The 27066-nt window shown below is 41.0% G+C and overlaps 1 protein-coding gene across 1 annotated transcript in view; it reads left to right on the forward strand.

Moving 5' to 3' along the window:
- Positions 1-27066, forward strand: part of LOC122806875 (calcium/calmodulin-dependent protein kinase type 1-like) — a 1135755-nt gene that overhangs the window by 851448 nt on the left and 257241 nt on the right. Inside the window, exon 4 of the mRNA XM_044077647.1 lies at positions 22764-22838. Coding sequence (XP_043933582.1) covers positions 22764-22838 — 75 coding nt within the window. The remainder of the gene's footprint in view (positions 1-22763; positions 22839-27066) is intronic.

Raw genomic sequence — 27066 nt, forward strand, 5'->3', positions numbered from 1 at the left:
TCATAGCCAATCCTAACTCTTTATAGACCAGCCACCCAACCTTAGCTTTGGGATTCTACCCAACTGTAATGACTGCAGCAGTGTAACAGTTTTGTACCTACCATAAATGTAGATGTTCGAGTGTTCACACTGCTGCAGTCCAGGTTACCCTCCCTCCATCCCGTCTCAACTAGCTGGACTTATCTATACCTTTCTATCCTATACAACCTTTGTAGTGTATTTGCTTGTGACTGAAGGTATTGTTTTTATTTTATATGTATATTTTATATTAGCAATATGTATTGCCTACCTATTGGGGGCACCTGACATCTGGGGCAAGAAAAACTGAAGAAAATGGCGTTGGATGCATCTTATATACCCCTGGCGCACTGACGTCAGGGAAGAAGCAACAGCAACAAACGCCGGACCAAGACTTTGGAACTCTGGCCGACTGTGGGACCGCCTGATGGCAGGATAGCCCAAGTGTAATGACTGCAGCAGTGTGAACACTCGAACATCTACATTTATGGTAGGTACAAAACTGTACTTTTTTCATGGTGGTTACCTTTGCGGGGTGGGTGGGGGGATGTGGATTTCCAAGGTGATTAGTTTGTGGTCAGATCTAATTAGGGAGGAGTTGACTATTGGTGTAGAGCAACGGTCGCCCATGTTAGTAATGACCAGGTCAAGGATGTTGCTACCTCTAGTAGGGGTAAGAACGAGCTGGTACAGGGCATTGGAATTAATGAATTCCAGGAAACATTGGGCAAGTGTGTTGGTACACAAGTAGTTTTCCCAGTTAATGGAGGGGTAGTTGAAGTCGCCCAGTATGAGAGTGTTAGGTTGGACCCTAATATTCTCCAGGGTGCTTAGGAACATGGAGTGTGAGTCTTGGTACATGGTTGGGGATCTGTAGCAGGCTATGACCTGAATTGCTGTCTTACCCAGTGTTAGCTGCACCTGAAGTATCTCTGATGCTTTATGTTGGGCTACAAGTCTGGAGGTGTGCATATCCTTTATGAATATGGAAATACCACCACCTTTGGAGTTTCAGTCCAAGTTTTGGGGCCAAAAGGTGTGAAATGAGTTATAGCATGGTAGTGCAGGGGTACTTTCTGCTGTCTTGAACCAGGTCCCTGTTACAGCACAAATGTTGATGTTCTCCATTTTAAGGAGTGCTTTGAGCAAATGCATTTTGAGATTTTGACTTCTAGCGTTGAGCAGCATGACCCTCAGATTGCATTTGTTTGTAGCTGTTATAGTGGTAATTTGGTCTTTGGAAAACCACCTAAAAAAGGCACTATAGGGGTGGCAAGAGCCTTGGCCAGTATCCGGAAGCCCAGAGGTGACAGATGCAGGCCATCTCTGGCAAAAGATTGAAGTCTGTCAATCATGTCATCCCAGGCAGACAGATACTGGATCCCCTTAGAATGACACCAGAAACTTAGCCCATTGTTGAAATCGATCATTTTCTGATTGTACTGTGGTATCATTCTGGGTGATGGTAGGATGCTGCTCAGGGCTAGGTTCATACCCACCTGGGCTACATAATCTGAGAGCTCCTTCATGTCTCTTTTCATGTAGTCTAGGGAGGTACATCTCAGGTCTTTCACACCCACATGTACAATGACAGAGTCATATTTGTACCTGTTGTTGGGGGACCTGAGTGCGAGCGTTATGTGGCGGATCCTGGCACTTGACAAGCAGCTGACTGTTACTTTCTACTTATTCAACCTAGTGAGTGGGACATCAGTGTGCCTCACTATCAAGTCACCTATGACTAGTGTGCTGGCGAGACATTTCCCCATGAGTTACAATGGTAAAACCAAAAGGCTGCAGCACCATTTCAGAGTAGAGCAGTGTGGACGAAAAGCAGAAACACTATGGCAGGGAACACCAGCTAGTGAACTGCTACATCACAATGATCCCTAATGAAAGCCAATGGGCTGTATTCTAACAGTAGAGACAACTGCAGTAGAATAGTGATTGTCGCAGATGTGCGAACCACAGGAAAACCAGAGACAGGGCACACAACTGAGAGAAGCAAGACATTAGCTAGGCTGCAATTGAAATACTATGCATATAAACAGTGGGAATACATTGTGATGAAATATGTAGTGGCATGCTTGTAAAGCATAATAGGAAGCTCTATGAGTATTTTGGCATGTGCTTCTAATCCTACAAGCATGAAATGAAGCACATACCAGAAAGAATATTAGATGTTCTTCGTGTTTCACTGTTACAGTCATCACCTGTGGGGTTATCCCTGCTGTGGAAGTCCTTGGCTTGCCCAAATACCAGATTTAATGTTTTTCTGCATCTGCTGCTGTCGCTTGCTGACTGACGTCAGGTCATCAGTGCTATAAAGCAAGGCAAATGATGCCATTACATCAGTCTTTCTTGCTGTGGAGCCCATAACAGAAGCAGTTCGCAAGTGTGCCGGTCGGTCACTACCAGAATTTGAATTACAGCTGAAAATGTCTAATCCTCATTGGGGATCCTTTTTTCTTGCACTAACTGATGTCCAAAAACATTAATAATTGTCTTGCCTGTGGAAAGCAAAGCCCACACCAAGACTTCCATTCATACTACATCACTTGTTTAGGCCCAGACCACGACGTCCCCCTTTGCTGGTTCTGTGCCCTCTTTAGCGCGAGAACTATTCACCATAGAGCTCTTATTGTAATAAGGTATTTTTGTCTTCTGTCTTCACATTCCGAAATGGTGTGCATCAAACAACAATCTTTAGACATTCCAAAAAAAAATAAAGATAATGATAGAGACAGACCACACAAGGCTAAGCCTACTGATAACTCTATCGCTAAGCAGATCACCAGTTCTCCAGAATTCAGTAAGGTGCCTTCCCAGCCTCTGATGCCTGATCCAATACCTTCACAGGCCTCTACTGAGACCCTTTCAGACTCTGGTATGCTGCAGAAATCTTCTTCATCTTCCGAGCCTTTGGTTTTCTCTGCCTCAATTGGGTCTGGAGCCGTGATGCAGGCACTGGCTTCCGAGGAAGTTTTTCGCACTACCGACTCTAGACAAAAAAATTCTTCTCATCCGACTACCATTTCTCTCAGACCGATGGATACTCTTAGGCCTACAAGCAAGGCCACTCCGTGGAAATCTACCTCTAGCCACCATCTTACTCCTGCTCCACCACCCCAACCTAAAATGCTTAAAATGGTAGAGGATCTTATCTGCCTTATCAGGGGTAGTCAGACCACAACTTTTAAAAGGACAAATAAAAAATACTACCAACGCAGCCCAAAGGTCTAAATTGAGAACAATGAAAATGTAAAATAAACCCAATAAGACCACCACGGCTGAAGTTTCCAGTTTAATAAAAGGACAAGCGCTTTCACATAGACAAACTACACTTCATCAGATCCTTAAAACAAATATCACTCCACAAACATATATATATATATATATATATATATATATATATATATAGTAAAATCCAAGCACTCCGTTTATACAATTAATCAATTAGCAGTAAATTAAATAACAATTAAAAACAATTCAAACATTATTCCTCTTAAAGCGACGAGCATCAAGTTCTGGTTTAACACATACATTGTTATTAAGTCCTGGATGGTGGAGGATCTTATCTCCCTTATCTGGGGTAGTCAAGTCACAACTTATAAAAGGAAAAGAGATCCTTTTCCTGAAATACTGACAGAACAGGATTCTGAGGAGTCTGATTATTCAGATTTTAAAGAGGAACAACAACCTCTGACTGCTTATGAGGATTCAGATGCAGAGGAATCCATTCCTTCTGCCTCCTCACCAGAAGATATTTCCTTTGAGGAAACCCTTCACACCCTCAAGGAACACTTCCACTGGGAATCCCAGGACTTTCCTCAGTCTAAGAAAAGACTGAGAGAGTTTCTAGACCTACCCCAGCACAGACCCTTGGCCATCCCACCTATCTTAGAGGTGGTGGATGATGTCTTCCATGAATCCAGCTTAGCTCCTGATACCCTCCCACCTGCTCCCAGAAAACCGGACAGGTATTACAGAGTTATTCTCACAAATACCTGTACAGAAATCCTGCTGCAGAACCAGAGGTCATTACACAGGGACCAAAAGGAGCTAAGGCTAGTTCTGCAAAGAATTCTGTTCCTTCTGACAAGGATTCCAGAGCTCTGGACAGATGGGGTAAAAAGTATACACCTCTGCAACCTTAGCTATCAGAGCACTCAACTGTCAGTTCTACATGTTAAAATATCAACAACACAGTTTGGAACTATTAAAGCAAAAGATTTCAACCTTTCCTGACTGTGTCAATTCGAAAGAGTTAGCAGATTTACTGCACTCTACTTGTCAAGTGGCCAGACACTCATTACACTGTGGATATGACACCCTAGATGCCTCAAGCAGGGCAGCAGTGTCAGGATCTGTCATTAGGAGATATGCATAGTTGAAGGAACAAGCTCTCCCTGATCATGTCAGATCTAAATGAATTGATGCACCCTTGGATAAGGACCGCTTGTTTGGAGTAAAAGCAGAAGAGGTGCTAAAAAGATGGAAGACAAAACAAAACCTATGCAAACAGTAAAAGATTTCTTTCAGGTGCAACCTCCTAGGTTCAGCAGGAATTTTCCCTCAAAACACTGTCCTTTCTTGCACGTAGCAGACAGGGGCAAGATAAGCCCTGCAGGGACAGACCACCCAGGTCCCTATCCCAGGGACAGCAGAGAACCAAATAGTGGACCACTTCTGCTACAAAGACAGGGAGTTCTAAGCCATCCCTCTATGGCAAAAACTCTCAATGACTCCCTTTCCCCCCTCTGCTCTTTTTTCACTCACCAAAAACTAGGAGGAAGGCTCTCCCTCTGCAAAGAAAATTGGCTTTCTGTAACAAAGGACCAATGGGTCTTAAAGATAATTTTTCAGGGATACAAATTCTCCTTCAAAGAACTCCCAATTCCAAGAGGGTACCCAGACTTACCTCCAAATCAATGTGCAGAGGCATTGAAACAAGTCCAAACTCTCATACAAGGGGCAGTAGAACCTGCCCTCTCAGATCAAACAGGCAAAGGCTTTTATTCCAGACTATTCCTTTTTCCCAGAAAAGAGGCACATGGCACTCCATCCTGGATCTATCCATTCTGAACACCTCCCTGGTGGTCTCCAAATTCAAAATGTTAACTTTGCAGCAGCTGCTGCCTATGCTGACACAAAATACCTGGTTAGTTAGCCTAGATCTAAAAGATGCCTACCTCCACCTCCCCATAACGGAATCCTGCAGAAAATTCCTTCACTTCAGAGCAGGCTCATGATACTTTCAGTTCTCTTTGCTATCCTTAGGCTTATCTACTGCTCCCAGGGTATTCAACAAATGCTTAGGCCCAGCCATAGCCTTTTGCAGACAGAAATATATACAGATTTACCCTTATCTGGACAACTGCCTCATTCAGGCAGAGTGTAAAGAAAAGCTACTCAAGGACCTCCTCTTTGTTAAAACCCTCCTAACCTCTTTAGGGTACACCATCAATGAGAAGAAATCAAAGCAAACACCCTCCAGGAATATCATTTTCTTGGGAGCATTGCTGGACACAGCATCCCAAATTGCCTTCCTTTCCCCAGAAAAGCAGAGCATCCTGCCTCTCTACTTTAGCCAGATAGCTTCCAGAGGTCACCTCACTGCGAGGAAGTTCTTGAAAACCTTGGGGTACATGGCATCTTGCATCCTTCTAATTCCTCTGGCCGGGCTTCACATGAGAAAACAACCTTTGGTGTTAGCACTCTCAACCTCTAGATACCTCTCTCCCTCTGATCCCTTGTATTAGGGCTGAGCTTCTCTGGTGAGCAGGGGCCTGTGCCAAGAACAGGGGTCTTTCCTTCACCCTCCACCCAACCGGGCAGACCATTACCATCAACGCCTCAGACATTGCTTGTGGCAGGTGCACCCAATGTCTTTGGGATGCCCAGCACCTTCCCTTACACATCAACCAGAAGGAAATGATGGCAGTACAAAAGGCTCTGACATCCTTCAAACCCCATCTCATGCCAGGGGTTCGCCTTATCAAAACAGGCAACACCACAGTAATGTGGTACATCAACAAACAGGGAGGGACCCATTCTTACCCTCTGTGCAGGCTAGCCATGAACCTCTGGCTGGCAGCCTCTTCCATGGGATTAAACCTAATCACCCAGTACCTACCAGGGATTAACAACACCCTAGCAGACCACTTAAGCAGAAACTTACTGGACCCCCAGAAATAGCAGCTGCACAGAAAAATCTTTTTACAAATCCCTCAGGAGTGGGGGACTCCAGAGGTGGATCTCTTTGCTTCTCATCTTAACCATCAGCTGAAAAAATTCTGTACCAGGGAGTATCACCACCTAATGTGGAAGGTGGATGCCTTGACCTTCCCCTGGAACACCCTCTTTGTGTACGCATTCCCTCCTCTGCCTCTTATTCCCAAGGTGCTGATCAAAATAAGAGAGGAGAGACCAAAGGCCATCCTCATTGCTTCAAATTGGCCCAGGCAACATTGGTACCCCTTCCTGTGCAGCCTGACGTTACAGCCTCCTAGGCAGCTTCCCCTGATCTCAGACCTCTTGACTCAGGTGGGGGGAAATGCTGCACCCAGACTTGCAGACTCTCAAGCTATCAGCATGGCTAATACTCTAAAGGCAAACAAGGGACCCCTGCTAAGCAAACAGGCCCTAGACATTATCACAGAGGCCAGAAGGCCCAGCACCAGAAAATCTTATGCTGGAAAATGGAAAAGATTCTGCTCCTGGAGCCAGTCCAGAGGGGGCAATACCTCAGAACCTTCCATTCCTCTTATCCTGGACTACCTAGCGGAGCTACTTAATAGTGGCCTCTCCTTCTCTTCTATTAAAATCCACGCCTCAGCAATTTCAGCTCATTTTGACACAGATCAGCACCTGCTCTCCCATCCTTTGATTAAACAAGTCCTCAGAGGGGCTTCTAATATCAGACCTCCCAGAAGGCCACCCATGCCAGCCTAGGACCTGAATTATGTTTTGGAAAAACTAACCTTACCACCCTTTGAACCTGCTGCTTCAGCAGAACTAAGATACCCCTCCTGGAAGACTGCTTTTCTCCTAGCTATCACCTCAGCCAGAAGGGTTTCAGAACTTCAGGCACTGATGGCCATTGAGCCCTTCATCATTTTCCATGCAGACAGGGTCTACCTGAGGACTAACCCCTCCTTTATGCCCAAGGTGGTATCTAATGTGACTCTCAACCAGGCCATACATCTGGACACCTTATTTCCTAACCCTCAAAACAAGGGGGAAAACATTTTGCACTCACTAGATGTGCACAGACAGCTCAGATACTATCTGGACTGTGAAATACCAATGTTAGTGATGCTTGTGACGCTAAGTGCTCGAAAGTACCTCCAGCCAGCCAAATGGGTAAATTCCACAGTTTATTAAGCAGACCACACAAAAAATATATAAACGCTTTTCCAACACAAATAACAATTGCGTTTTCGTCTCACTATGTGAGACTTCATCAGATACTAGGAAGTTGTGCTAATGACATTTAAATATCTTAATTCCTTTGCAATTGAAGTAATATACCAATGAAAGTTCATCTTTCACAATTTAAATTCACTTACTCATGAATATTCATGAGTATTTCATACATTATTCAAGATCTCCTTAGTGTTGCAAATCTCCGTTCCAAAACATAGGTTTTTATATGTATATAATATGTATTATATGAAAAGGAGATTACATAACAATAAACTTCCACACTAACTTTTCTACCCTTAAATATTTGTACCTATTCTTGTAATAAATAAAAGCATACATAAAATACATACAATACATAAAATACTTAAAAACAATCCTTAGAATACATAATTATAATAGCTTCCTTGTTGCCTATCCAAGTAGGTGAATGTAAAAATATGTAATCTGGACTGTACTAAACCCTTCAGGAAAACAGACCAACTACTTGTCAGCTTTGCCCCAAGGGCAGAGGGGAAGCCCATTTCCATGCAAACCATTTCCAAATGGATATCACACTGTATCCATTTCTGCTACAGATTACATGGGACCCACCAAGTCTATTTTAACCCATTCCACTAGGGCAGCCTCCACTTCCACAGCATTCCTCAGAGGAGTTCCCACCAGGGACATCCTGGAAGCTGCCACCTGGACTTCTGTCCATACCTTTACCAAGCATTACCACCTATCTCTATTTTCTAAGGCTAGGCCAGGGTTTGCCTCTGCAGTTCTGCAAGGCATGCTGACCCATGCCTAGATCCCTTACTAATCCTACCACCCCTCTCCTCAGCTTTGGGAATCCTCTCACAGGTGATGACTGCAACAGTGAAACATGAAGAACATAGTACAGTTGTGTACACTTACCATAAATGCAGATGTTCAAGTGTATTCACTGTTGCAGTCCTGGTTTCCCTCCCTCCTTCCCCATTATATTTTCTTTCTTTAGAGAGACATAAGCTTCTCACGGTGGCTTTTAGCCACCAGGACCACTTTACCATATTTCCTTGGGATTCTGACTGGTTAGGGCAAGAAAAACTGATGTAATGGCATCAGCTGCCTTGCTTTATAGCTCTGATGACCTGATGTCAGTCATCAAGCGACACCTGCTGATGCAGAAAAACATTGACTCTGGTATTCGGGCCGGCTGAGGGCTACCACAGCAGGGATAGCCCCACAGGTGATGACTGCAACAGTGAATACACTTGAACAGTTACATTTATGGTAAATGTACACAACTGTACTTTTTACTGACTACAATGCCCTCTGACATGCCAGAACACAACAATCTGCCCATTAGATAGCCGTACACTTTACAATAGACATGGAATTACTGAAGTATCTCTCATTTCTCACTACAAATGTAAAATAAGGAAACCTTACAAGATGAAATGTCAGCTAATCTCCTTCAAACAGTAAATGGCAGCAACCTGAAACGCTGTGCAAAGAGAAAGCTGTAGTACAAGTAGAGGTGTACTGTGCAGGTAAAACAAACCAGAAACAGGATATCCTGTATCATAAGGGACTATGCTAACACAACCAATTAACTGGAAGGCATGGATAGACTATTCCTATTACAGAACAGAAAGGGAAGTTGTAAGTTTACAGTGCTTTGCATACTTATTAATGACCTAACAGATGTGGAGGAAGCTGTACCACAAGGAATAGAAGGATGTGACAGTGCAGTACTAAGGGGGAAATGGGGAGATGGCGATGTGCACAAATATAGTGAAGTGAGCGAGGTGCATCTAAAACTGCTTATTACAGGTGTGGTGTAACATAATGCAGCAACAGCTACTGTCAGGAATCACCATGTATAGACATAAAATAGAAGACACACAGAAGGATATGGGAGACATGAGCAGGATACAGTAATCATCAGAGAACTATATATTTAGTGTACTGAATCAGCCTGTGTGTAACATGGAAGTCCGACACAACCATGCTACGATAGCTGTAGATAGGGAAAACGCATGTGTACAGGCAGTTATACAGGGAAACATCTCTAAGTAAACTCTGTATCTGGAAATGAGATTGGACAATGAAATCTGATTGGTAAAGACAGAAGGCAGGATGTTAAAGGGGAATTGTTCTCTAAGGGCAGTGTCACTAGTGTATTTATACATCAAATGCAGATACCTACATTTTTTTTAATACTGTGAATATCCTAGTGGTGTTCAGGTTGGAAGTACAGCATAGCTAACTGAGCTCCAGCAAGGGTTGGACTAAACAGAGCAAAATGACTGCCATGTGTGACAGTCAGACAGTGCTTGGAAGATACTGTGGACATAGCAAGCTACTACAGGATATACAAGGAGATCTGAATTCAACATAAATACTAGTATACACTTAAAGAACTTCCTTTTGAAGTGTCATTCTGCATTGTTCTTGAAATGTGCTCTGTTCCAGTCTATTTTCAGAAAGAAATTATATTCAAGAAGTCAGCTAATACTAATTATGTTGACGGTATGAATTTCTCTTTTCTAGTTTGTTAATTTGTAAGTATAACAACTGCCTGTAATATGAAACTGATGCTTCTTGTGTAGATTTGTTATAGCCTAGATTAGTATAGGGAGTTTCTTAACACCTGTAGCATGGAATCCTTGTACTGTCATGCAAATAATATTGTGTAGGTTGTGTACCAATGTTTCAGTCTGCTTGTTGATAAGACCAAGGTGTTATGATAGCTCTCTGATATCTAGCTATGACTGACCTGATTCATGTATTGAGAATAGCTCTCTGATTTTAATGTATTGTTACATTTCAGTTTGATATATATCACATTGATCATAATTGTAATATTTAGAGCTTTTCTTCTTCTTGGGCCTTCTCTGAAAAAGGGGTCTCATGCTTACTCAGACTCTCCCTTTAAAATAAATGGTAATAAATAAATAAACATATACAAAGTAATAATACATAAGTTGTTTTCTTGTTAGCCTCACTGTTGTGGAAACAGCCTGTTACTGCTTTATACTGTCAGCATACAGCCGTTCGATTATTTGCTTATTGTTCCATTTATTTTTATTTATTTAATATTTGTTTACCAGGAAAGTCCAACTTGTAACAAAGCCAATTTTCAGTGGTGGCCCAGGGAGAAATGCTCCAGATGCATGTCTTTGTAATGTGGGAGGAAAATGGAGCACCCAGAGGAAACCCACATGAACACAAGGGGTCTCATGCCTACTCAGACTCTCCCTTTAAAATAAATGGTAATAAATAAACATATACAAAGTAATAATACATAAGTTGTTTTCTTGTTAGCCTCACTGTTGTGGAAACAGCCTGTTACTGCTTTATACTGTCAGCATACAGCCGTTCGATTATTTGCTTATTGTTCCATTTATTTTTATTTATTTAATATTTGTTTACCAGGAAAGTCCAACTTGTAACAAAGCCAATTTTCAGTGGTGGCCCAGGGAGAAATGCTCCAGATGTATGTCTTTGTAATGTGGGAGGAAACTGGAGCACCCAGAGGAAACCGACATGAACACAAGCATGGCATGCAGACTCCGCACAGAAGGCACCCCAGCCGAGAATCAAACTGGATAACTTCTTGCTGTGAGGTGACAACGCAACCACTTCATTGTCCAATTTAAACCAAATGTACTTCCAAGTGCTATAGCAAGTCAGCCTTCTTTTTAATCTGTCCTGAAGTGCTTGTTACTGATACAACCTAGCAGAAGATCAGTCTGGCCTTTGTGACTCTGATCTCCGTTTACCTGCTGTTCAATTCTGTTGATGTATTTACCAGATTAAAGGTTAATTTGTGAGAGATGTATTTTTGTATATCTGTTGGTATTCTACACACAGTACAAATGACTGTGTCACAGTGTGCTTTTATTTTCAAAGAGAACTGCAGCCTCAGATGGGTTAGTATTTTTCTCAGCACTGGCATTGCCATGTAGGAAAGCTGTATCAGAGTACCTTAAGATGTGTGAAATTTAGTAGCGTTTTTATAGATACTTTGCCCTTTTTCATTGTTATTGCTGTATGTCATAGTCGTAGTCAGAGATCTCCATGCCACCATGAGTGGGTGGCAGTGTGGTCATACTCTGTCCTGTCAATCACCAGCACGCTGTATGTTGCATGGTGTATGTTACATGCTATTTACAGGGTGCAACATAATTGACAGAAAGATTCTGATTTGTCTTATAAATGACATCACCGAGGGGCAGAAATGTGCCACTCCATCATCCTTGGTTTTATTTTCACAGAAATCAAGCATTGTAATGGTTACTTCACAGTACAGCTTGACTTAAGTAGCCATCAGTTTTTCAAATGTGGAACAAATGGATAACTTGTACAGCAGAAAATGTTTTGTTTTTCCCTGCCAAATCACTGTCTATTTCACATACAAGCACTATCTTTGATTTCAAGCCCATCTCCATACAGCCAAAATCCTTAAACAACTAGCTTACTTATAACTTTTAAAGTATAACCAACGGTGCAATATCCTTTCCCTACACCAGTGCAGGTTGTGGACAGGAAGAAGCACCTTGACACAGGTATCCTGACTTTATCTGATGATATGCTAATTAAAATGTGTAGGGAAACTCTAAATCGGGCTGCCTTCACAGACCTTACCTGGGCATTTGACCTGACCAGTCACAGTCTGATGTACCTCTTCCGTCATTCCATAGGTGCATGTAGCAGGGAATAGGCTGGTTTAAGTAGTTCCTTTCAAATAAGAGATACAAGGTAAAGTCAGATTTCTCCTTCTCAGATTCCATCTATCTGCACAAGGATAATAGCCTTTTTTCTCTTATTCTCTGTATTTATAAGCAAACTTCCCTTCAGCTGTGTCTTCTTTTAATGTTATACAGTATATAAAAAAGGTTGTATGTAGATCAGATCTCCATTTGTAATAAAAAACTGTCACTGATAAGGACCTGACTTAACAAAATGCGGCTCATTCCTAAAAATAAATAAATAAATAAATAAATAAATAAATAAATAAAGTTATGTTTTTTTGGGATGCAACAAAATTTAACTCACGCCTCCACCTGCTTTCAATATAGAAGCCAAATCAACAACTCTATATGCATAGAAACCACTTAAATATTCATATATCTGGAAATCATACTGGGTGTTAAACCTTTCAACCTTTCATACAGAAAATAGATACTGCAATCAACAAACATCTGTTGCGGGCATGGAAAATTTCACATTTTTTGGCTCATGAAAGCAGACCATTAAATGGCAAAGGAATACTTGTGACCCAACTGAAATACTGTCTCCAAGTTATTACTACAGCCTTTCAGAAAAAAATGCCTAATGAATAACTGCTTTGACAAATTTGTCACTTTATTACTGATCATGACCATCACTGCCTGCTCATATCCAAAGCTAAGTGACCCTCAGTCCACTAGAAAGTAAGCATGCTGATAGCTCTCCGCCTTACCAATGCCTTAAAACAGAATCTGTCCTCTTCATTACCAGAAATCTAATCACTGGGCAGTCCAGCTACAATCCCATCAGACCGTTTCCCTTTAGAGCTCCTTCTCTTCACCCACTCCAAAACAAGCTGTCAAGCAGGTAACACAGCTTTTCTGTTTTAGGTCACAGTCTTTGGGAAACCCTCCCCTCAGCCATAAAAAAGCAGCAAAATTATTTCTTCTGCAAAACTCTCATCCATCTAGCAGAAACATGTAAGTGCTTCCAAGCCAACACCCCTATTATCACATTTTAAATAGATTTGTAAAAATATTGTACTTTTTTTAGGCCTGACATAAAATGATACTATGACATTAGCATTGCTATAGCAAGATAAGACATTATTGAGCTTTTCCAAGCTATATGATAATGAATGAAGCCACATATTTGTTTTTAATAAAGATAGCTTCACTGAGGCTTATTTAGTCATGTTGTTCATGAACAGTACCTGAGTATATATTTTCATTTGTCATTTGCAAACATCCCATTTTCCATTCTGACGAGTGACTGCTCCAGCTCACCCCTACCACACACACATACACACACACACACACACACACACACACACACACACACACAGACACACACACTGACAAATCATTTACAATGCTGTGAAAATTAAATATTTTAACTTACATTTCGGCAGTGTTTCATATGTCCTTGTTTTGACCATAATTGCAAGTACCATTGCCAATGCATATTAACAGTCAGTATTCACAAATGCTTTTTTCTATGTGGTATTTCTCAGTAGAAGAGCTGTTCTGTTACTTACAGTGGCTTTGCAGCATGTTTTAACCAGCAAAGTCTAAGAATTTCACAACTCTTTTTATAGTTACTGTTTAATGCCAGCTGTATGTGGTTCAGTGAAATAATAAAAATAAAAGTTAGCCAGCAACAAGTGAGCTGTGAGAAATAGTAAATTTTATTCAAACTTCATAAAGACTTAATTTAACAGACCAGTTTCGGCCACTGTACTAATTGCAAATATATTTTGAAATCCAAAGAATTCAGCAGCAAAAATAGTAGCACAGTGTATGATATAATTTTTTTGCCAACTGCAACACCGACTGGGCTATTTATATGGCTAGTTGTAGCTGCCAATCATTTTACATTGGTCAGACCTCTCGACCATTTAGGTTACGCATGCCAGAGCACTTGAGTGACGTCAAATGCAAAAGAACAACTAATGCATTATATAAACATACACTCAAACACCAGACAGCTAAATTTCATTTCATTATTGTTGATAAACTCATTGGGGACCGAACCCACAAATCTGATTGGCACAACAAACTTAATATTAAAGAAAAAAAATGGATTACCAAACTGGGTGCTCTGTTTAATCCAGGGCTTAATGAATATTTATGAGGCATGTTTTGTGATGTTTTATGTCAGCCTATCAAATTTCTTGTTTCATTTGCTTTTCAGTATATAAGACTTTCTATTTTTATAATTGTGTTTTTCTATTTACACTGAAGAAGGCCAGGTTAAACCCAGGCCGAAACCGGTCTGTTTAATTAAGTCTTTATGAAGTTTGAATAAACTTTACTATTTCTCACAGATCACTTGTTGCTGGCTAACTTTTATTTTTATGCTTCTGTCAGGGCATCGGGCTGCGGACTGCAGCCCTCAAACTAAAATTAAAAAGAAAACAAAAAATTATTTTTAAATTGGACAGTAGTCCCGACTACCGTCGGTCTATGTGCATGCTCAAGTCAGTCTGGCAGGACCCATAGAGGGACACAAGGAGACGTCTGTGCACTTTTAAAGTGCACAGACACGCTGGGAGGATATATCGCATCCGGACTGCAACAGCAGCAGCCAGAACAGTCTCTGGAGGGAGCTTGGGATCTCGTCGTCGGGAAGGAGCTTTGCTGGGATCTCGCGGGTCTTTGTGAGTATTGCGCAGGCAGGATATGGTATGGAGAACAGACAGGTAAGTGTATGGTGCATTTTACTTATGTGTTGGTGCTTTTAACTGGATAGAGAAGTGTGTGTTAGCTGGTGCTTTTAACTGTGTGTGTGTTAGCTGGTGCTTTTAACTGTGTGTGTGTTAGCTGGTGCTTAACTGTGTGTGTGTTAGCTGGTGCTTAACTGTGTGTGTGTGTTAGCTGGTGCTTAACTCTGTGTGTGTGTGTTAGCTGGTGCTTAACTCTGTGTGTGTGTTAGCTGGTGCTTAACTCTGTGTGTGTGTGTGTGTGTTAGCTGGTGCTTAACTCTGTGTGTGTGTGTGTTAGCTGGTGCTTAACTCTGTGTGTGTGTGTGTTAGCTGGTGCTTAACTCTGTGTGTGTGTGTGTGTGTGTGTGTGTGTTAGCTGGTGCTTAACTCTGTGTGTATGTGTGTGTGTGTGTGTGTGTGTGTGTGTGTGTGTGTGTTAGCTGGTGCTTAACTCTGTGTGTGTTAGCTGGTGCTTAACTCTGTGTGTGTTAGCTGGTGCTTAACTCTGTGTGTGTGTTAGCTGGTGCTTAACTCTGTGTGTGTGTGTGTTAGCTGGTGCTTAACTCTGTGTGTGTGTATGTGTTAGCTGGTGCTTAACTCTGTGTGTGTGTGTGTGTTAGCTGGTGCTTAACTCTGTGTGTGTGTGTGTGTGTTAGCTGGTGCTTAACTGTGTGTGTGTGTTAGCTGGTGCTTAACTCTGTGTGTGTGTGTGTTAGCTGGTGCTTAACTCTGTGTGTGTGTGTGTTAGCTGGTGCTTAACTCTGTGTGTGTGTGTTAGCTGGTGCTTAACTCTGTGTGTGTTAGCTGGTGCTTAACTCTGTGTGTGTGTGTGTTAGCTGGTGCTTAACTCTATGTGTGTGTGTGTTAGCTGGTGCTTAACTCTGTGTGTGTGTGTGTGTGTGTGTGTGTGTGTTAGCTGGTGCTTAACTCTGTGTGTGTGTGTTAGCTGGTGCTTAACTCTGTGTGTGTGTGTGTGTTAGCTGGTGCTCAACTCTGTGTGTGTGTGTGTGTGTTAGCTCGTGCTTAACTCTGTGTGTGTGTGTTAGCTGGTGCTTAACTCTGTGTGTGTGTGTGTGTTAGCTGGTGCTTAACTCTGTGTGTGTGTGTGTTAGCTGGTGCTTAACTCTGTGTGTGTGTGTGTGTGTGTGTTAGCTGGTGCTTAACTCTGTGTGTGTGTGTTAGCTGGTGCTTAACTCTGTGTGTGTGTGTTAGCTGGTGCTTAACTCTGTGTGTGTGTGTTAGCTGGTGCTTAACTCTGTGTGTGTGTTAGCTGGTGCTTAACTCTGTGTGTGTGTGTGTTAGCTGGTGCTTAACTCTGTGTGTGTGTGTGTGTGTTAGCTGGTGCTTAACTCTGTGTGTGTGTGTGTTAGCTGGTGCTTAACTCTGTGTGTGTGTTAGCTGGTGCTTAACTCTGTGTGTGTGTGTGTTAGCTGGTGCTTAACTCTGTGTGTGTGTGTGTGTGTGTGTTAGCTGGTGCTTAACTCTGTGTGTGTTAGCTGGTGCTTAACTCTGTGTGTGTGTGTGTGTGTGTGTTAGCTGGTGCTTAACTCTGTGTGTGTTAGCTGGTGCTTAACTCTGTGTGTGTGTGTGTGTGTGTGTGTGTGTGTGTGTGTGTGTGTGTGTGTGTGTGTGTGTTAGCTGGTGCTTAACTCTGTGTGTGTGTGTGTTAGCTGGTGCTTAACTCTGTGTGTGTGTGTTGGCTGGTGCTTAACTCTGTGTGTGTTAGCTGGTAATTAACTCTGTCTGTGTGTGTGTTAGCTGGTGCTTAACTCTGTGTGTGTGTGTGTGTGTTAGCTGGTGCTTAACTCTGTGTGTGTGTGTGTTAGCTGGTGCTTAACTCTGTGTGTGTGTGTGTTAGCTGGTGCTTAACTCTGTGTGTGTGTGTTAGCTGGTGCTTAACTCTGTGTGTGTGTGTTAGCTGGTGCTTAACTCTGTGTGTGTGTGTTAGCTGGTGCTTAACTCTGTGTGTGTGTGTTAGCTGGTGCTTAACTCTGTGTGTGTGTGTTAGCTGGTGCTTAACTCTGTGTGTGTGTGTGTGTTAGCTGGTGCTTAACTCTGTGTGTGTGTGTGTTAGCTGGTGCTTAACTCTGTGTGTGTGTGTGTTAGCTGGTGCTTAACTCTGTGTGTGTGTGTGTTAGCTGGTGCTTAACTCTGTGTGTGTGTGTGTGTGTTAGCTGGTGCTTAACTCTGTGTGTGTGTGTGTGTTAGCTGGTGCTTAACTCTGTGTGTGTGTGTGTTAGCTGGTGCTTAACTCTGTGTGTGTGTGTGTTAGCTGGTGCTTAACTCTGTGTGTGTGTGTTAGCTGGTGCTTAACTCTGTGTGTGTGTGTTAGCTGGTGCTTAACTCTGTGTGTTAGCTGGTGCTTAACTCTGTGTGTGTGTGTTAGCTGGTGCTTAACTGTGTGTGTGTTAGCTGGTGCTTAACTGTGTGTGTGTTAGCTGGTGCTTAACTCTGTGTGTGTGTGTGTGTGTGTGTGTGAAAATGCCCCAGGTGCTCATGGCGGTGTGGTAGGGAATACCTCAGGCTTGAACCCTGTACCCTGTATGCAGGTGTTAAAGACTTGAGTTCCCTACCCACCACCATTTGTAAAAAAATTGCAGATTTTTGCCTCATATTTGATCTGATCTGTTCCTCATAATATCTGTGGTTTGTAAATGTTGCAATGCTTGATATTTGATGGTGTAGTAGTAGCATTGTTGCCTCACAGCTGCAGGTTCTCAGGTTTGATTCTTGGCTGGGGTTCCTTCTTTGTGGGGTCCGTATCTTCTCCCTGTGTTTGTGTGGGTTTGCTTTTGTGTCCTCCCATGTTACAAAGACATGTCTGCATTATTTCTTCCTGGGCCTCTGCTGAAAATTGTTTTTTGTTCCAAGTCAGACTGTCCTGATTAACAAATGTTAAATAAAATTGACAGGCATTTGAATTTCAGACTTCAGGTTTCTGAATGTTTAATTCCTTGCAGATTTGATGGTGCAGTGGTAGTATTGTTGCCTCACAGCTATAGGTTTTCTGGTTTGATTCTTGGTTGGGGTGGCTTCTGTGTGGAGTCTGCATCTCCTCCCTGTGTTTGTGTGGATTTGCTCTGGTGCCCTGCCATTTTACAAAGACGTGTCTGCAGTATTAATCCCTGCGTCTCTGCTGAAAACTGTTTTTGTTCTGTCCGTAGTAAAATTGACCGGCATTTGAATTTCAGACTTCAGGTTTCTGAATGTTTAATTCCTTGCAGATTTGATGGTGCAGTGGTAGTATTGTTGCCTCACAGCTATAGGTTTTCTGGTTTGATTCTTGGTTGGGGTGGCTTCTGTGTGGAGTCTGCATCTCCTCCCTGTGTTTGTGTGGATTTGCTCTGGTGCCCTGCCATTTTACAAAGACGTGTCTGCAGTATTAATCCCTGCGTCTCTGCTGAAAATTGTTTTTGTTCTGTCCGCAGTAAAATTGACCGGCATTTGAATTTCAAACTTCATGTTCTTTAGAATACATAGTAGCACAACCTTTTTTTCTAGCAATTTTCTAAGTTTATAAGATGAATATTTTAAATTTGTCCCTATTTTTGGGACTGTATTCCCCCATTATTGGCTTCGTCCAGGTTTTTGTGCTAAGGTTCACAGCTATGGCAAGAACTAAATTCACTGAATATGGACTGTAGAATTGTGCATATTTACTGATAAAGGTGCACTGTAGAATTGTGCATATTTACTGATAGTGGTGGACTGTAGAATTGTGCATATTTACTAATAATGGTGGACTGTGGAATTGTGCATATTTACTAATAATGGTGGACTGTAGAATTGTGTATATTTACTAATAATGTGTGGAAGTCTGAGTAGACTTTTTTATGATAAATGTTCTCAACTGGGCAGTTTTGCCATTATGGGTGCATATGTTTTGTTTCATTGCTTACTGGAAAAATGTTAAAAACAAATTTAAAACACCCTCTAACAAGTGTACTGTATTGTCAAGGAATATAATTTTAGTACAATGAGGAAGGTGTATCAAAGAGCACATGTATGTTTCATATGCAAGGGGCCTATGATTGAAAACAGCCCAAAATTAATCTTTATCTGCCACTGGCAAAATGTATTTTCTTTGAATGTGGGTTTCAATGCTGTTTCAATGAATGTGAGTTTCAAGGGCAGAGAAGTTTTAATGCTATGTTTTCATTGTGAGACTGCATTGCTTTGTTTAACAGATGACTTAATGTTTGTGCTGTAAAATACAAAATAAAACTTTCAAATGAAGTCCAACTCATCATTGAAGTAAAGCAGTATGCACATTAGTGTTTATGGTAAATGGAGTGAAATAGCCAAGTAATGGTTCATTGGAATGGCTGCAGAGGCTCCATTCAACCATTATTTTGTCAGGGGAAGGGCAGCAAACTCAGACAGGCCCAGCTGAACTATACCTCCCAATTGTCCAGATTTTCAAAGAATGAATAGATTTTTGCTTCTTATTTTGGTTTGTTCATAAAATTTGTAGTTTTAATTCCTAAATGATTTGCCAGAAGTCACTAAATAATAAGTTTCAGACTTCATAACCTTCATAAAATGCATGTTAAAGTAAGAGCCGTTCTATCAACTGTCTCAATTTATACAAGAGCAATTTTAGTACTGTTTATATGTGCCCCAATATATTTGGCCTTGTTCAGATTTACTGCATTAACAGGTTGAGAGGTACATGCAAATAAATTGCTTTATAGAATTAGGCATAGCCAACCTCTCAACTGTCCCCAATTTTGGCTCAAAATGTTGCTCTTCCCCTAATAATCCCTCCATAAAATAGCAATTTTGGAAGAAAACATGGAGGGTTTACAATTAAGAAATAACTGTAATAATCAAAGTTATAGATTACTTGAAATGCATGTAGATTCTTTTATTTTGTCAGCTGCTCAAGGTAGCAGTACTAATATTAAAGTGTCCCTTCTTTGACAGGTAGCAGCTGTATTGTGTGTCTATTTTATATTTTTGCATCACATTTTTGGTCCATTTTTCATAAAATTGTGTTTTTGGCAAATTAGTGACAAATCACTAAAGACTGAAGTTAGAAAATGACAGACATTTGAGTTTTAGATTTTATACCCTTCAGAAAATTCATACTAATGCAAGACCTATTCTATTATCTTTCTAAGTTTATTAGAGCAATATTTAAAATTGTCCTTATTGTTGTGCCTTTGTCCCACTTCTGTGTATGGCTTTGTCCAGATTTCTTGCTCTTGAGGTTGAGAGGTATGACAAATGTGTCAGGGCCATCACAGTCAGCCAGAGAGATTTCAAATTGTGACATGCTTGTTGCACTCCACTCCCCCATGTAGTGACTCTGGATGTGTCCAAGCAAGGCAAGGAGTAGTTGTATCTACCTTGGATGGGGAGGACACACTGCATAAGTACTACAGTGGCTTTTCATCTGTCCTTGATTTTGCAGAATGGTCTGGTTTCTGTCATATTTTTGTACTGTTGATTTATGCTTCTTACTCAGATTTATGCTTATTACTCAAAGTGCCTGTTGCTCTGTGTTTAAGTAGCAATGCTTTAATGACCATAAGGTAAACTTGTCTGACATTGTAAGATGCAAGTAAGCTTTAATAAGCATACTGTTAAAGAATTGCCAACATTGAAAGCCTTTCTGTTGTTGCCATGCAGAGAATACTTGACTAGATAATGTATAAGCCTTGGGTATTAAAGGACAGGATTCCATTATTTTAAAAAGCTCATTACACTTGTTGGAGACTTCCAGTCATCTCTACAGACTTTACCCGTAAACTAAACAGAATGCCAATCATGTGTGGTCCATAACCTGTACAGTAATCCTTTAAGCAATGTATCTTGAGCTTGTTTCTTGTTTGCTTTTCATTTTTACTTTTATCATGTTTTCCCCATGAAACAAGTTGTCAGGCAGCAGGTCTTTTTGGATAAGAAACATTTTTACAAGTGGGGGCATCACATAGATTTCTACTTTCAGCATGTTGCTTGGTACTTTAATAAAGCTGAATATATTATAATTAGAACTGCAGTGCAAGGAGAAGTGGTTTGAGTTGAGTGCTTCTGGTTTTTCTTATACTTGATTTTGACTGGCATTCCAGTAATGTATTTAAAAAGTAATTATTTTTTCATGCCTCACAACCTTTTGTTTCCATCTAGATATTAAGTAAGCTGTCATGCAGCCAATGCATTGAAATATTTTTATTCTTCTACACTTATTTTTGTCTTGATTGGACTTTCATAATGATGGTTTGCCACCCAGGGCATTGTATTTAATTAAAGTTAGTTTTTTGTGGTTTTGTGCATAGCCCCTCCCCTTTATGGTTGACCACACCCCTTCCCTTTGACCCCACCCATTCAGCGTCTCCTGCAGCCCCCCTGTGATTTGAAGTCACCAGCCGCCACTGGCTTCTGTTATTTGCCGTGCAACTTCCTACGTGCAGGGGAATTTTATTTTGGTATCAGTGAAATAATCCCATGCAAACTGTACAAAATCATAATTCAAATATATTTAGTTGAGTGGACTGCCAATGCTTGTGCATTACTCACTGGGATCACAGTTTTTAGAGTTCTGTGTTTCTTTTCCTTTGTGGATTAGAATAGTATGGCTCATTATGATGTTTCCAGCTTGTACTGATTCTAGCTTGTGTTATTACCTTCTACAGAACATTAGGTGCATTGAAATACAGGTAATGCTTTATTAATGCCTCTGTTTTTAATGAACTACATTTTTTTAAATTTACAATTAACTAACCAAAGCTGACAAATGAAAAAGAAGTTAGATAAAACAGTGCTGATTGTGTGAGCTGAGTTTAAGTTAATTATAGCTAGTTCTGTGAAACCCACGACTGGGTGTTGGTATCACATGATTTACCCACAGTTGGTGTGGTTTGAGCACAAGGACAAAGAATGATTAAACAAAGCCAACTGCTGGTAAATCCTGTGGTAGCCATATCTAGGAGTGGGTCATTGGTATTACACAGTGTTATTATTTATGAAGGAAATCGTTTACCTTCTTTAAATAATGTCATTATATGATGGCACTTTAGTGTCCCTCTGCTTTTTCAAACTGATCATGATATGTACTGCTCATGTGTATGGTTTGCACAGCACATCAGTGCAGTGAAAGAAAAGTGAAGACAATATCAGGTCCATGACAGTCTTTCTTCCTCTCTCGCTGTCCTCATTTTGTTGTTTTGTTTTTTTCCTCAGGTAGTCTGAAGCATGATTGCAGAAATCCTTATTGGTTTACTAAGAAAATAAAAAAAAAATTGCTATGTCGATGTATCAAGCCTGGCTAACTCTCTCTAGAATGTGTAAAAATCTGTTAACCAGCTTACTGTGTAATTTAATTTAATCATGATTTACGCTCGGGATTAACTCTAACCTGTGGAACTTGTTTAACTTGCTTACTTATGTAATTACTGTAAACAGTCTGTTTGTAATATGTAATGCTGGTATTATGTAATGCTGTATCTGCTTATCCTTAGAGCTTTTCTCCCCGGGCCTCTGCTGAAAATGGACATGCATCCAGTCGGACTATCCCGGTCAACAAATGTAAAATAAAATAAAAATTAAAAAAATTACAATTGACAAGGCAAAAACATGAGGAAAATGAGGGATACTCTGCAAAAAACTGGACAGTTGAGAAGTATGTTTACAGACAGTATGATCGGTTGTAGCATTGATAACCATACCTTTTGTGCATTGTGTTTTACAAAACTTTCCACAGTTTTCTCATATTTTTCCTTGTCCATCCTAAAATATGAATATAGCTTTCTTAAGCATATTTCAATAGAAAGTCAGCTGCCAAACAATACTTTAGCGACTGGACTTCTTTTCTACTGGTATATTTTGGATTTACAGCATGCACATTTTGAACAGTAATGGCCCTTGTATAATTTATGCTGACCAAGGTTGTTTGCTTTTTATTTCCTAGAATCAAACACCCGAACATTGTTGCTTTGGATGACATCTATGAGAGCAAGACGCACCTTTACCTCATTATGCAGCTGTAAGTAAAAACACATTGTTGTCAATGAAATATGTTCTAACAATCTCTTACATTCATCTTTGTTCTGTGAAAACAGGATGAAAAATGAGCTCACATTTTTGAACATCATTTAGTTACATTTTCACAGAAAAATGGTTACATGATTGGAAGCCAGTAACCTGTGAGAGGAAATGAGGGTTCAACTATTTTGCAAATGTCACAGTCGAGATGAACAGTCAGGAGGGCAAGTTAGCACTAAATGTCTTTTAGTTGCACATTCAGCAGGGATGTTCTGATTTTTGCACATTCACCAGGGATGTTCTGATTTTCATAGCTCCATGCAATGGCTGTAATATTTGTTTTCTGCAATACAGCAGACAGCTAACCATTATTCAAGTTGTTGTCTTCTTTTTTTATATATGTCAGCTGCATATATAAATTCCTGGTGTTACTGTGTTAGTATTACCCATTTGGTGTCTAACCATTTCACATTTCCTGTTGGAAGCATGTTCCCAGTCACTTCTTTTGTTTTTATTGTTGACATGTATGCTATACTCATAGTTAACCTGTAGTTTACATCAGCTGCTATCAGAATGAACATCTGGAATCTGAACCACACAGCATTTGTGGGGCATAGTCAGGTTTCAGCATTCTGTATATGAACTGTATACTGCATAGGCAGGGCAATATTCAGGTGTTAAAATTCTGTATATGAACTGTATACAGCATAGGAAGGGCATATTCAGGTGTTAGAATTCTGTATATGAACTGTATACCGCATAGGCAGGGCATATTCAGGTGTTAGAATTCTGTATATGAACTGTATACCAAATTCTGTATGTGAGTAGCATTGGCAGTAAATGTTGAAGTGTTAGAATTATGTATGTGAAGAGCATACAGCACAGACAGAGCATATTCTGGTGTTAGAATTCTGTATATCCCTATTCCTCGTAGTTCTCTCTTTCTCTCTCTCATCTCACCAATCTCATTAGTAAATAATGTACTCAAAACCATAAACCACTTCAAAGTGTCATATATGCTTCTTTTCTTCCTTTTCCTGTACTTCTTCCTTTCTCATCTCACCAGCCTCATCAATAAACAATGTACCTCCCTTCTTTCTCTCTTCACTTTCAGCCACTATGCTATTAGAGCTTCTTTTTATCCACACCACTTTTCCTTTCATATTTCCTACTTTCTAAGATCCTCTTACTATTTTTTCTTTCTCTTTCCTGTCTACTGTTACAGTACTACCTCCCTTCACCTTCTGTCAAACCGTTGTCATTTCAACTACTCCTATGTACACTATCAATTCAAAACTGCTTCTATCTATGCTGTCAATTTCAAAACTTCTTTTGAACATACCTTGCTAAATCATGTGATAATCTGGACAGATTTTTGCCTAGTATGTGCATTATATTACATGTATATATAAATTGCATAAACTGTTGATATATGTATTTGTATATAATAAATCTCTTATTTCTATTAGATTACTTTGTTAAAATTGTTTAATGCCTTAACTATGTATATATGTCAGTAGTGGAGCTTTTCTGCCTGGGCCTCCACTGAAAATGGGTTCATGACCCAGTTGACTTGCCCAGTCAACAAATGTCAAGCAATAAATAAGTAAATAAATAAATGTGAACAACATACAGCATAAGCAGGGCATATTCAGGTATTAGAATTCGGTATATGAACAGCGTAGAGCACACCAGGACACATTGTGGTGTCAGATTTCTCTGTATGAACCACATGCAGGATTGGTGATGCACATTCAGGCTTTAGAACTCTTTACAGGAGCCACATACAAGAAAGGCTGGCACAGTCAGGCATTAGAACTGCATCTAACCACATGTAGTAAAGGCAGGGTACAAACAAGGGTTACAAGTCTGTGTATTAGCAACATGAAATACAGGCAGGATGCAGTATGCGACCCACTTACAGGCAACATAGGAAGGAAGCATTCAGGTGTTACAATTCTGTATATGTAGCATACACTAGGCACAATTGGAACACATTAGAAACTGTGATACTTATTGTCCTTCAATTACATTTCTTTGGCATTTACTGTATACATCACTGGTATGAGTTTTGCATTGGCTATCTTCTCTATATTGTAAGCTGCGGTGGTGCAGCGGTAGCGTTGTCACCTTACAGCAAGAGGTTCTCCCATTCAATTCTCAGCTGGAGTGCCTTCTGTGTGGAGTCTGCATGTCCTCCCTGCGGTTGAGTGGCATTCGAAAGACATGCGTAAATTGGCGTGCCTTCGTTGAAGGTTGAGTGTGGGGCTGGCACTTCGGCAACATAAAAATAGACTGTTAACCATCAATTGTAAGGTGACACTTCTCTTGTTGTGATGCTGTGCATTTGTATACATTTGTAATGATGTGAGGTAGTACCAGCTGTGCCAGGAGGAGTAGGCCAGTACATGTGTAACATATGCCAACATAGCTAGCTGACATTTTGTAAAGAATTATATGTCATTTGAATATCAAAATAACATATACAGATGCTTGTGTTAAAAATGTATCAACAGTGGGTCCTGCTGGACAGAAAAGAAATCTACATGTATGTCATTCTGTATTATTGTAACTGATAAAATGTATATATTTTATTAGAGGATACTGGAAGGGAAGGGGTTAAGCTCAGCCCAGCTAGCCTTAAGAAAAATAGCCTCAAATTAAATGACTTGGTTTAGGCCATAAAGATTTTATCTCACAGGTCTGAATGCAGCCAGAGACGCAATGTGTATGAAAAGCTTGAGCTGGGATCCTGCTCTGTTGTCCTTAGTGGTGAACTAATTGCTACCTTAGGTGCCATAGAATGGCTTCTTAGTTTCTGCAGGAAGAGTGGAAGTGTTAGAATTGTTTTACAGATGTTCATCATGTTACACTGCTGCAGTCATCACACTTGGGTTATCCTGCCATCAGGCGGTCCCGCAGTCGGCCAGAGTTCCAAAGTCTTGCTCCGGCGTCGGTTGCTGTCGTTTCTTCCCTGACGTCAGTGCGCCAGAGGTATATAAGAGGCATCCAATGTCATTTTCTTCAGTCTTTCTTGCAGCTCGGTGCCCGAAGCAGAAGCAGTTCGCAAGTGCCCGTTGGCCAACTCCTGAGATTTTCAAATCGAATTTCAGACCGAAGTCTTCAATAAAGCTAAGTACCCCATTGGGGAACCTTTTCTTGCCTCAGTCCGATGTCAGAAAAAGTTAACAATTGCATTTCTTGTATTCCTTGCCTAGGCCCAGACCACGACGTCACAGGTTGTCGGCTTTGTGCTAGGTTTAACAAACAAACTATTAAATGTCGGTTTGATTTCGCCCGACATTGTTTTGGTTGGAAATTTAATTATACCATGCCGTCGGAGCAACCGATGAACGGAATGCATAAAAAACGCAAAGATAAGGACAGGCAGCTGAGACCCAAACCAGACTCCGAGGCCTCTGCTAGGCCAGTCGCCGGTTCTCCAGTTTTCAGTGAGGCGCCTACACAGTCCCTGACGACCGCTGATTTAGAACCCCAGGCGGCATCCGATTCCCAAGCGGAGATTGCTAGGCCTCCACAACCTTTATCTTTAGGCCCTTCCGACTCTATGGCTGAAGGAGATTCCGGTGCAGTTGAAACGCCTTCAGTTGCAGAACGTGTCTTCAGACCGACTACACTCACTATTAAATCCTATGCAAAGCTGAAAACTCCTTTAAGACTGTACAGCAGTCTCCAGTACAAGGCCCCATGCCTAAGAAACAGATGCTTAAGATGGCTGAAAACTTATTTACCCTAATCAGGGGTTCCCATCCCCCTCCTGATAAAAGGCCTAGACAGGAGGAGGACTACGCTTCCTCTGATCAAGTTTCAGTTTCCTCAGATTCTTCTGAGGAACAGGAATACTCTTTTCCCCCTTATGAAGACTCTGATGCTGAAGAGTCTATTCCTTCAGCATCTCCCCCAGAAGACTACTCTTTTGGGAAAACTTTACATACCATGAGGGAACATTTCCACTGGGAAGGCCAGGATTACTCTGATTCTAAGAAAAGGCTCCGAGAGTTCCTTTTACTACCCCAGCACAGACCACTTGCTATTCCACCCATGTAAGACATTGTGGATGATGTTTATTCAGAATCTAGCCTTAACCCAGATTCACTACTTCCTGCACCAGCCAAACCAGACAGATACTACAGAGTCTCTGACTCACACAAATTCCTATATAAAAGCCCTGTTGCTGACCCAGAAACCATTCCCAGGGTCCCAAAGGG

This window comes from Protopterus annectens, chromosome 7.part0 (assembly GCF_019279795.1).
Source record: "Protopterus annectens isolate FY-2018-M chromosome 7.part0, PAN1.0, whole genome shotgun sequence".
Classification (NCBI taxonomy): domain Eukaryota; kingdom Metazoa; phylum Chordata; order Ceratodontiformes; family Protopteridae; genus Protopterus; species Protopterus annectens.